At 37.3% G+C, this 12,780-nt stretch overlaps 1 protein-coding gene and 1 non-coding gene across 3 annotated transcripts in view; both read left to right on the top strand.

The window, feature by feature from the left end:
- The window catches only part of UGGT1 (UDP-glucose glycoprotein glucosyltransferase 1), a 124,938-nt gene that overhangs the window by 100,739 nt on the left and 11,419 nt on the right, over positions 1-12,780 (top strand). For both annotated transcript variants that reach the window (XM_047772591.1, XM_047772592.1), the window contains 2 exons: positions 899-1,059; positions 2,512-2,626. In XM_047772591.1, the coding sequence (XP_047628547.1) occupies positions 899-1,059; positions 2,512-2,626 (276 nt within the window). The remainder of the gene's footprint in view (positions 1-898; positions 1,060-2,511; positions 2,627-12,780) is intronic.
- On the top strand, positions 1,814-1,915 carry LOC125123857 (U6 spliceosomal RNA). The gene has a single exon (XR_007134226.1). It is a non-coding gene; the product is annotated as a U6 spliceosomal RNA (small nuclear RNA).

The following is a 12,780-nucleotide window of genomic DNA, read 5'->3' as shown; positions in this document are numbered from 1 at the left end:
TATAACTCCTTTTCATCTTATTTCCTGTGCCTCTTTACATGGTCATGGTTATGCTGCGTGCAATTTTGTATCTTTAATTCATTTAACACACAAACTAAAAATTGGAAAATTCAACAGTCTAACACTACTTGCTATCATCTCCAGTTATTTGCTCCAAAACTAGGAGTTAGTCACAGGGGTAAGAGAGAGAAAGCTCAAGTAGGTAGGTGCCTGGGCTTGATAGTGCCAAACTCTTCAGATGGCCTTCCTGTTGTCAAAATTGACTTAATTTAAAGGAACACACAAACTGGAGCATACAAACTGAGGAAGTGTAAGTATATTCCATCCTATAGCCTGTCCCCTCATCCTGAGCTGGCCGAAACCCAAGTCCATTATGGTGTTGGTATGTGCAAAGGTTATTTGGACAAAGCTTCCTCCAGCTCTTTGGTGTCCTGCCTCACCTGGCTCATTTATAGCACAACCAGCTCAGCCTGAAGCCGCTTTCCTAATTGTAAAATAATCACACTTAATCCTTGTGAGCACTTACTGGGTGCCAGGCATCATTCCCCATCTGTCCATGCAGTTCACATCATCCTCTAACCCTAACCCTAACCCTAACCCTAACCCCAGCCCTGGGAGCTATCCATTTCAGATGAGAAAACGGAGTCACAGAGAGGCTGTGTACGAAATGTAAATTTGTTTTATTTCTACTTTTTTGGAAGACTTAGCCTACTGTGTGCCAAGCACTAGGCTGAGTGCTTTACATGTTGGTGCCTTTGGTCAGCTAATCAGCAGAGCAGTCCAGGCTCATGCTGGGTCTGTTGCCTGTGCTGTTGGCCCCTGAGCCACCCTCTCTGTTTTAAGGAAACTTCTCTTTGCATGATTATTTAATAAATGACTGTGATCCTCTCTTCTTCAGATTGTACGAACAGATTTGAAGGAGTTAAGAGATTTCAGTTTGGATGGTGCTCCTTACGGTTATACTCCCTTCTGTGACAGCCGCAGAGAAATGGATGGCTACAGGTTCTGGAAATCAGGCTACTGGGCCAGTCACTTAGCTGGACGCAAGTATCACATCAGGTATGGAAAAAAGAAGGCCTCTAATGCTCTCATTTGATTTTCTTTAAAGTTAATTTTGCATATTTAAAATTATAAATAAACTATACTTCAATAGTGGATAAGACATTAATGTAGTTCAAAAATTAAAATTACAGGAGTTCCCGTTGTGGCTCAGTGGTTAATGAATCCAACTAGGAACCATGAGGTTGCAGGTTCGATCCCCGGCCTTGCTCAGTGGGTTAAGGATTCGGAGTTGCTGTGATCTGTGGTGTAGGCCGCCAGCCACAGCTCCATTGGACCCCTAGCCTGGGAACATCCATATGCCGTGGGAGCGGCCCTAGAAAAGGCAAAAAGACAAAAAAAAAATTAAAATTACAAAAAATATACAGTGGGAAAAAATCTTCCCAGTTCTGCCTCTCTTCTTCCCAGTTCCTGTTCCTACAACTGATAATCCTCTTCTGTTAATTTACTGTGTGTCCTTCCAGAATTTCTTAATTCTTAGGTAAAAATTATGACTCTTTACACAAAATATGTACTATGCTATTTACAGTTTTGTGTCTTGCTTTTTTTTTTCTTACTTAATGTCTCTAGTAGACCTTATATCAACCTGTAGGGAGAGATCAACATGTTATTCCAGTGTATGTATGATTTATGGACTTGCTATGACATACAATATTATAGTGGATAATTAAATACATTATTTTGTATATTTCAAATATATCTGTAGGATAAATGCCTAGAAGTAGAACTCCTAGGTTAAACAGTGTATGCATGCTTGCTTTGGCAGCACATATGCTAAAATTGGAACGATACAGAGAAGATTAGCATGGCTCCTGTGCAGGATGACATGGAAATTCGTGAAGCGTTCCATATTTTTATAATGATAGAAATAAAAATCATTATAAAAAATAACCAGTGTATGCATTCGTTGCTTTTCTAATGAACACTACATTATCTTCTCTGGGCACAGTGTGATTTGGAGGGTGAGGGGCCCTGTAGGAAGCAGCATGTATAGAGTTAAATGATGGGGTATGGCGATTTCAGTATTGTACTTTATGTTCCTAGTCCAAAAGAATTGTCACACTGGATTGTTTTGTTGTTGTTTTGTTTTTCCCCCTCTGTAACATTTAAGACATCATCAGGATATCTTTGACTAATGAGTATAGTTACTATAGCTTTATTACATCTGCTGACATTTACTAGAACTCTTCTTCTGTCTCGATTATTTACTTTGGAAGGCAATTAAATAAGAAAGAGTGACACAGCTTGTGGTAGCAGAATGTGGGTTTTGTAATAACTTCGAAGTGGCATCTTCGAAGTGTCATGTGCTGGCTCTGGGCTCCACTGTAGAGCCTAAGCCTGCCTTTTCAATGAGAACCCAGACTGTTTGCCTAGTGATCTGCTCCATTAATCATTGGGATTACTTTTCCTTCCATAATCCATGGTTATAACAAGTGGATCTTCTCTCTTCAGCGCCTTGTATGTGGTGGATCTGAAGAAGTTTAGGAAAATAGCTGCTGGTGACAGACTCAGGGGACAGTACCAAGGTCTGAGTCAGGATCCTAACAGCCTTTCAAATCTTGATCAAGTAAGTGGCCGTTTTTTGGTTAACAGTTTTAGTGATGGGTATACGATGTAATGTCAGAAAATACAGTATTATTTGCTTCTTAGTTCTCTCCTCTGTTGGGACAGACAGTGTTTTGTTTCTTCCTGGAAAGGAATTTATGCACTGTGTGAACCATTTTTATCTGACCTCAAGAGAGGACATATTGGTTAAAAATGTCATAGGCCTGGGAGTTCCCATTGTGGAGCAGCGGGTCAAGAACCTGTCTAGTATCCATGAGGATGCAGGTTCGATCCCTGGCCTTGCTTGGTGAGTTAAGGATCCAGCAATGCTGTGAGCTGTGGTGTAGGTTGCAGATGCAGCCAGATCTGGCATGGCTGTGGCTGCGGCTGCAGGTGCAACTCTGATCCAATCCCTAACCTGGGAACTTCGATATGCCGCAGGTATGGCTGTAAAAAAGAAAAAAAAAAAAGAAATACATTGATATTGTCTTTTATTTTTACCTATATGCCTTTAGTGGTGCTTTTTTCTTTCTTTTCTTTTTGTCTTTTTGCCTTTTTTAGGGCCGCTCCCTCAGCATATGGAGGTTCCCAGGCTAGGGGTTGAATCAGGGCTGCAGCCACCGGTCTACGCCAGAGCCACAGCAACGCGGGATCTGAGCCGCGTCTGCAACCTATACCACAGCTCATGGCAACGCCGGATCCTCAACCCACTGAGCAAGGCCAGGGATCAAACCTGCAACCTCTTGGTTCCTAGTCAGATTCGTTAACCACTGCGCCACGACGGGAACTCCATAGTGGTGCTTTTTTATTTCTTATTTGAATTGCTTCTAGTGTCCCTTTATTTCAGCCAGAAGGGCTCCCTTTAGTATTTTTGGTAGGTGGCTCTGGAGCTACAAACTCTTGGGAGCTTCTCTTTTTGACAGTTCTTTGATTGCTTTTATGGAGAGGTGACGTTTCAGAGCTCTTTATTCTGCCATTTTTGCTGATGTTGCTCCCCATTGTGGTTTTATTTTGTATTCTCATAATTAGTAACAAAGTTGAATACTATTTTGAATGTTTATGGTTAGCATTCTCTTTTGTGAAGTGCTTAGTTAAATATTTGGGTTGTTTGGTGTGTGTATATATATATATTCTGATCCCTGGCCTCGCTCAGTGGGTTAAGGATCTGACATTGCCATGAGCTGTGGTGTAGGTCGGATCCCGCATTGCTGTGGCTGTGGTGTAGGCCAGTGGCTACAGCAGAACTTTTTGTTTTTATTTGTTGTTGGCATCTAGAATTGCAAATAATTTTTTTTCATTGTAGTATTCAGCTGCCTTGCTAATCTGTATTACTTTTGGATTTTTTTTAATATACATAATCATATCATCTACAGATAATGACAGTTTAGCTTTTTCTTTTCCAACCTTATGGTTTTTTAATTATCTGGTTTTTTTATTAAAGTATAATTGATTTACAGTATTGTGCCAATTTCTGCTGTACAGAAAAGTGATCCAGTCATATATAAATTCCCTTTCCTATATTCCACCTTGGTCTAGCCCAAGAGATTGGATATAGTTCCCTGTGCTGTATAGTAGGACCGTATTGTCTGTCCATTCTGAATGTAATAGTTTGCATCTACTAACTCCAAACTCCCCATCCGCCCACTCCCATCCTCCTCTCCCTTGGCAACCACAAGTCTGTTTTCTGTGTCTGTGAGTCTGTTTTTTTTTTTTTTGTCTTTTTGTTGTTGTTGTTGTTGCTATTTCTTGGGCCGCTCCCACGGCATATGGAGGTTCCCAGGCTAGGGGTCTAATCGGAGCTGCAGCCACCGGCCTACGCCAGAGCCACAGCAATGCGGGATCCGAGCCGCGTCTGCAACCTACACCACAGCTCACGGCAACGCCGGATCGTTAACCCACTGAGCAAGGGCAGGGACCGAACCCGCAACCTCATGGTTCCTAGTCGGATTCGTTAACCACTGCGCCACGACGGGAACTCCTTTTTTTTTTTTTTTTTCTGTTTTGTTTTATAGGTTCATTTGTGCCATACTTTAGATTCCACATATAGGTGATATCATATGGTATTTGTCCTTCTCTTTCTGACTTACTTTGCTTAGTATGAGAATCTCTAGTTGGGAGTTCCTGTTGTGGCACAGCAGAAAAAAATCCAACTAGTATCCATAAGGATGTGGGTTCGATCCCTAGTCTCGCTCATTGGGTTAAGGATCCAGCATTGCCCTGCGCTGTGGCATAGGTCACAGACACAGCTCGGATCCCACATTGCTGTGGCTATGGTGTAGACCGGCAGCTGTAGCTCCAATTCAACCTCTAGCCTGGGAACTTCCATATGCCACTGGTGTGGCCTTTAAAAGCAAGAAAAAAAAAGGGGGGGGGGAATCTCTAGTTGCATCCACATTGCCGCAAATGCCATTATTTTGTTCTTTTTTATGGCTGAATAGCGTTGCATTGTATACATGTACCACATCTTAATCCATTTATCTATCAGTGGACATTTAGGTTGTTTCCATGTCTTGGCTATTGTAAATAGTGCTGCAGTGAACATAGGGGTGCATGTATCTTTTTGAATGAAAGTGTTGTCTGAATAGGTGCTCAGGAGTGGGATTGCTGGATCATATGGTAGTTCTATATTTAGTTTTCTGAGGAACCTCCATACTGTTCTCTGTAGTAGTTGTGCCAATTTACATTCCCACCAACAGTGTAGGCAGATTCTCTTTTCTCCACACCCTCTCTAGCATTTGTTATTTGTAGACTTATTAATGAAAGCCGTTCTGACTGGTGTGAGGTGGTACCTCATTGTAATTTTGATTTGCATTTCTCTAATAATTAGTGATATTGAGAATTTTTCATGTGTCTACTAGCCATCTGTATGTCTTCTTAGGAAAAATGTCTATTTAGGTGTTCCTCCCATTTTTGATTGGATTATTTGCTTTTGTTTATTGTTGAGTTTTATGAGTTGTTTGTATATTTTGGAGATTAAGCCCTTTCCAGTTGCATTGTTTGCAGAGATTTTTCTCGCGTTTTGTGGGTTGTCTGTTTGTTTTGTTTATAGTTTCCTTTGCTGGGCAAAAGCTTTTGAATTTAATTAGGTCCCATTGTTTTGATTTTGTTTCCAACCTTTTATTTAAAAAAAAATCTTTTTTTCTTATTTTCTTTATTTGCTAGGACTTCCATATTGTTGATGAGAAATATTGATATTGGACATTTTTGATTTAAAGGAAAAATGTTCAGCATTTCACCACTAAGTATGATGATGTTTTCTATGGATGTTTCATAGATACCTCTTACTCAGATTAAAGAAGTTTCTCTTATTCCTAGAGTGCTACTTTAAAAAAAATCTTGTGTTAAATTTTGTATGTTTTTGACATTTGCTGAGATGATACTATTTTTATTCTGTAAAAATAGTTAATTATATATCTAATTATAATTTATTCCACCTTGGTCATGATTTGTTATCTTTTAAAAATATATTCCTGGATCCTTTGTGCTGGTGTTTGTTTAAGAATTTTGCATTTGTGTGTTTGTGTGGCATTGGCTTGTAATATCTCTGTCAGGCTTTGGTATCAAGACTATGTTGGCTTAATAAAATGAGTTGACTTAATAAAAAGAAAATAAAATTTGTTCTTTCCTGTAACTGGTTTGTGTAAGATTGGCCTTATTTTTTTTCTTAAATGTTTGGTAGAATTCACTAGTGAAGCCACATAGAGATTTCTTTGTGTTTAAATTCTGACTCCGACTTCTTTAATAGTTGTGGGTTGTTGGCGCTTTCTATTGTATAAATCAATTTATTATACCTAAATTTTCTAGCATATCATTATGTCATTTATACTGTCCTCTCATTATCTTTCTTTATTGGGATATAATTTATATATGGCGACATGCTTAGGTCTTAAGGGCACTATTTAATCAATTTTGCAAAATGTGTTATCAGGCACCAGTTAACTTCAAATTAGTAGAGTAGAGCTCTCTCTCTTTTGCAAAAATTCCAGGCATTGTTTATTTGGGCTTTCTCTTTTTTTCCCCCTGATTAGTTCACCAGGAATAAATCACCTTTATGAGTCTTTCCAAAAAAACAGCTTTTAATGCTTTTAATATTGTCTGTGTGTTTCTTTTCTGTTTTTCATTGTTTTTTAGCTTTTACTTTCTTTTGTTGATTTTTTTCTGATTTCTTGAGACAGATGTTCAGGTCATGATTTTTAGTCTTTTTTAATGTGTGCATTTGAAATCAATCATTAAATTCTGTCTCAGCACGACTTTGACCATATTCCACATATTGAATATGTAGCATTTTCCTCATTTGATTAAATATGTTTCTAATCCTCATGTGACTTCTTTGACTCATGAGTTATTTAGAAATCATTCCAAATACCTGGAGATTTTCGCAGGGTTTTTGTAGTTGTTGTCCTGGCCCAGTTGCTCTAGTGTGAGAAAATACTCTGTATGATTTCAGATATTTGAAGTTTGTTGAGCTTTTCTTTTTGACCCAGATATAATCAGTTTTGGTAAACATTTCATCTCATTTTATATTCTGCAGCTGTTAGGTGTAATGTTTTTCCATATATGTGCATTAGGTCAGGTTTAGCGATATGTTGTTTTGTGTGATTTGTCCATATATTTTTCTGTTAGTTACTGAGAGAATTGTGTTAAAAATCTTTTTCCATATTGTGAAGTCTTTCTTGTCTTTAGTTTTGTTAAATTTTGTTTGATGTTGTTAGAGACTATGTCATTCACTACCTCAAAACTTAGAAGTCATACACATTTCTGATGGAACCTTTATTATCTCTGTTAACGCCTTTGGGGAAGGAAAGCTTTAAAGTATGCTTCATCTAATAATATTAGTGCAGCTACACCAGATTGCCTTTTAGTTGGTGTTATATGGAATTTTTTTTTTTTTTTTACCCTTCTGTTTTCAGTTGTCTTTATCCTTATGTTTCTTATAAAGAGCTTTTATCTGTTTGTTTTCTCATTTGGTGGGACAATCACTTTGAACATTAGTCTGTTTTAAAGTTAATGTAATCACCAGTAAGTTCGGCTTTTCCATAGTCTTCCTGCTTGTCCCATGTGTTCTGTTTCTTTTTTCTCCTTAGTCAGTTTCTTTCAGATTGATTGAGGATTTTTTTATAATTTTATTTTCCCTCTATTAGCTTACACTATACACTTTTTAAAAATAATTTGAAAATACTATCCTATAGATAATCAGTATGCATTTCTGTCTTTGCAAAGGCTAATATTATTTTTTGACTTATTGAATTTTATTACATTTATAGTTGTACAACAATCATCACAACCCAATTTTATAGCATTTCCATCCCAACCCCCCTGCGCACACCCCCACCCCCCAACCTGTCTCCTTTGGAAACCGTAAGTTTTTTTCAAAGTCTATGAGTCAGGGTCTGTTCTGCAAAGAAGTTCATTGTATCCTTTTTTTAGATTCCACATGTAAGTGATAGCATTTGATGTTGATGTCTCACTCTCTAACTTCACTTAACATGGTAATTTCTAGGTCCATCCATGCTGCTGCAAATGCCATTATTTCTTTCCTTTTTATGGCTGAGCAATATTCCATTGTGTATATGTACCACATCTTCTTTATCCATTCCTCTGTTGGTGGACATTTAGGTTGCTTCCATTTCTTGGCTATTGTATATAGTGCTGCAGTGAACACTGAAGTACATGTATCTTTTTCCATCATGGTTTTCTCTGGTTAGATGCTCAGGAGTGAGATTGCACGATCAAATGGTAATTCTACTTTCAGTTTTTTGAGGACTCTCCATACTGTTTTCCATAGTGATTGCATCAATTTACATTCCCGCCAACAGTGTAAGAGGGTTCCCTTTTCTCCAGCATTTATTGTTTGTAGACTTTTTGATGATGACCATTCTGGCTGGTGTAAGGTGGTACCTCATAGAGGCTTTGATTTGCATTTCTCTAATTAGTGATCTTGAACATCTTTTCATATGGTTTTGGCTATCCGTATGTTTTCTTTAGAAAATTGTCTGTTTAGATATTCTGCCCATTTTTTGATGGGGTTGTTGGGTTTGTTTTGTTTTGTTTGTATTGAATTGCAGGAGGCGTTTATAAATTTTGGAAATTAATATCTTGTCAGTCACTTCATTTGCAAATATTTTCTCCCATTCTTTGGTTGTCTTTTTGTTTAGGGTTTACTTTGCTGGGCAAAAGTGTTTAATTAGTCTCATTTGTTTATTTTTGTTTTTATTGTCATTACTCTAGGAAGTGGATCTGAGAAGAGATATTGCTGTGGTTTATGTCAGAGAGTGTTCGGCCTTGTTTTCCTCTAAGAATTTTATAGTATCCACTCTTATATTTAGGTCTTTGATCCATTTTGAACTTATTTTTGTGTATGGTGTTAGGAAGTGTTTTAATTTCATTCTTTTCCATGTAGCTGTCCAGTTTTCCCAGCACCACTTATTGAAAGGACTGTCTTTTCTTCATTGTATATTCCTGCCTCCTTTGTTATAGGTTAGGTGAGCGTAGACGTGTGGGTTTTAATTCTGGGCTTTCCATCCTGTTCCACTGATTTATATTTCTGTTTTTGTGACCATACCGTCTAGTTTTGTTGACTGTGGCTTTGTTGTATAGTCTGAAGTCAGGGAGCCTGATTCCTCCAGTTCCATTTTTCTTTCTTGGGAATGGGTTTGGCTATTCTGGGTCTTCTGTGTTTCCAAACAAACTTTCAATATTTTGTTCTAATTTTGTTAAAAAAAAAAAAGATTTTGTTAATTTGTTAGGGATTGCATTGAATCTGTAGATTGCCTTGGGTAGTGTAGTCATTTTGACAATATTGATTCTTATAGTCCAAAAGCATGGTATGTCTTTCCATCTGTTTGTGTCATCTTTGATTTCTTTCATCAGCATCTTACAATTTTCAGAGTACAGGTGTCTCTTGTCTCTTTAGGTAGGTTTGTCATAGGTATTTTACTCTTTTTGATGCTATGTTAAAAGGGATTATACTTTTCTAAGAATTGCAATCTTGGAAGAATGCACTTTTCTAAGAATTTGTCCATTTCTTCTGGGTTCCCTAATTTTTCTTTCTGATCTTTCATTGTTAGCATATAGAAATACAGTCAATTTCTGTGTATTAATTTTGTATCCTGAAACTTTACCAAAATCATGAGTTCTAACAGTTTTCTGATACAGTCTTTACTATCTTCTTAGTATCATGTCATCTGCAAACAGTAATAGTTTGCAAACAGTAATAGTTTGACTTTTTCCTTCCCAATTTGTTTCCCTTTAATTTCTTTTTCTTCTCTAATTGCCATGGCTAGTACTTCCAAAACTATGTTGAATAGTAGTGGCGAGAACAGACATCTTATTCCTGATCTCAGCAGGAGTTCTTTTACCTTTTCACCATTGAGAATGATGTTAGCTCTTGGTTTGTCATATATGGCCTTTACTACGTTGAAGTAGGTTCCTTCTATGCCCGCATTCTGGAGGATTTTTAGCGGAAATTGGTGTTAGATTTTGTCAAAGGCTTTTTCTGCATCTACTGAGAGGACCATATGGTTTCTATTCTTTAGTTTGTTAGTGTCATGTATCACAGTGATTGATTTGTGGATATTGAAGAATCCTTGCATCCCTTGGATAAATCGCACTTGATCATTATGTACAATCCTTTTAATGTATTGTTGGATTCGGGTTACTAGTATTTTGTTGAGGATTTTTGCATCTATGTACATCAGTGAAATTGCCCTGTAACTTTCTTTTTTTGTGGTATCTTTGTCTGATTTTGGTATCAGGGTGATGGTGGATTCATAGAATGAGTTTGGGAGTGTTTCTTCCTCTGCAATTTTTTTAAATAGTTTCAGAAGGATAGTTGTTAGCTCTTCTCTAAATGTTTGATAGAATTTGCTTGTGAAGCCGTCTGTTCCTGGACTTTTGTTGTTGCAAGTTTTTTTTTTTTTTTTGGCTTTTTGGCTTTTTGGCTTTTTGCTATTTCTTTGGGCCGCTCCTGCAGCATATGGAGGTTCCCCGGCTAGGGGTCTAATCGGAGCTGTAGCCACCGGCCTACGCCAGAGCCACAGCAACGCTGGATCCGAGCCGTGTCTGCAACCTACACCACAGCTCACGGCAATGCCGGATCCTTAACCCACTGAACAAGGGCAGGGACCGAACCCGCAACCTCATGGTTCCTAGTCGGATTCGTTAACCTCTGCGCCACGACGGGAACTCCTGTTGCAAGTTTTTTAATCACAGTTTCAATTTCAGTACTCGTGATTGATCTGTTCATCTTTTCTATTTCTTCTTGGTTTAGTCTTAGAAGATTTCACTTTTCTAAGAATTTGTCCATTTCTTCTAGGTTTTCTGTTTTATTGGCATATAGTTGCTTGTAGTAGTCTCTTATGATCCTTTGTATTTCTGTGGTGTCTGTTGTAACTTCTCCTTTTTCATTTCTAATTTTATTGATTTGAGGCTTCTCTTTTTCTTGATAAGTCTGGCTAAGGGTTTATCAATTTTATTGATCTTTTCAAAAAACCAGCTTTTTAGTTTCATTAATCTTTTCTGTGGTTTTCTTTGTTTCTATTTCATTCATTTCTTCTCTGATCTTTATGATTCCTATCCTTCTGCTAACTTTAGTTTTTTTCTTTTCTTCTCTCTGTAGTTTCTTTAGGTGTAAAGTTAGGTTGTTTATTTGAGCTTTTTCTCGTTTCCTGAGGTAGCTTGTATTGCTATAAACTTTCCTCTCAGAACTGCTTTTGCTGTATCTCATAGGTTTTGGATTTTTGTGTCTTTGTTGTCATTTGCTTCTAGGTATTTTGTAATTTCCTCTTTGACTTCTTCAATGATCCATTGGTTGTTTAGTTTCCACATGTTTGTGTTTTTTGCAGTTTTTATTCTGTTATTGATTTCTAGTCATATAGTGTTGTGGTTGGAAAAGATGCTTGATATGATTTCAATTTTCTTAAATTTACTAAGGCATGATTCATGGCCCAGAAAGTGATCTATCCTAGAGAATGTTCCGTGTGCACGTGAAAAGAATGTGCATTCTGCTACTTCTGGATGGAATGTCCCATAAATATCTATTAAGTTCATCTGGTCAAATGCATCATTTAAGGCCTGTGCCTCCTTGTTGATTTTCTGTCTAGATGATCTGTCCATTGCTGAAAGTGAGGTGTTAAAGTCCCCCAATATTATTGTTATTGTTAGTTTCTCCTTTTAAGGTCATTAACAGTTGCCTTATATTTTGAGGTGATCCTATGTTGGGTGAATATATATTTGCAATTGTTATATCTTCTTGGATTGATCCTTTGATCATTATGTAATGTCCTTCTTTGTCTCTTAAAAATTCTTTATTTTAAGGTCCATTTTGTCTGATATGAATATTGTTACTCCAGCTTTCTTTTGATTTCGGTTTTCATGGAATATTTTCTTGCATCCTTTCATTTTGAATTTGTATGCGTCCCTAGAAGTGGAGGAGGCTCTTGAAGACAGCATATATATGGGTCTTGTTTTTGCATCCATTCAGCCAATTTATGTTTTTTGTTGGGGTATTTAGTCCATTTACATTTAAGGTGATTATTGCTATGTATGTTCTTATTGCCATTTTATTAACTGTTTTGGATTTGTTTTTGTTGGTTTTTTCCCTTCCCTTCTTCTCTTGTTCTCTTTTCTTGTGGTTTGATAACTATCTTTAATGTTGTGTTTGGATTGCTTTTTCTTATTAGTGTTTGTATCTGTTGTAGATTTTTGGTTTGCAGTTACCCCGAAGTTTTGTTTTAGTAGCATGTGTATACATACACACACAAGATTGTTTTAAGTTGTTGGTCTCTTAATTATAAATGCATCTCCATTGTCCTGCATTTGTACCCTGCTCTTCTCATGATTTCTGATTTTGTTAGCATATTTGGGTGTGGATGATTTCCTACCTTTACTATATGTATGCCTTTACCTGTGAGCCTTGTTATTTGTAATATTTTTGTTTCTAGTTGTGGCCTCTTCTTTTCCACCTAGAGAAGTTCCTTTAGTATTTGTCATAGAGCTGGTTTAGTGGTGCTAAATTCTCTTAGCTTTTGCTTGTCTGTAAAGCTTTTGATTTCTCCTTCAAATCTGAATGAGAGCCTTGATAGGTAGAGGAATCTTGGTTGGAGGTTTTTTCCTTTCATCACTTTCACCACTCCCTTCTAGCATGCAGAGTTTCTTGCTGAAAAATCTGCCTATAAC

The sequence above is a fragment of the Phacochoerus africanus genome, chromosome 3, assembly GCF_016906955.1.
Source record: "Phacochoerus africanus isolate WHEZ1 chromosome 3, ROS_Pafr_v1, whole genome shotgun sequence".
NCBI classification, from domain to species: Eukaryota; Metazoa; Chordata; class Mammalia; order Artiodactyla; family Suidae; genus Phacochoerus; species Phacochoerus africanus.
The sequence above is the reverse complement of the archived record's forward strand: the minus strand, read 5'-3'. Positions and strand labels throughout refer to the sequence as shown.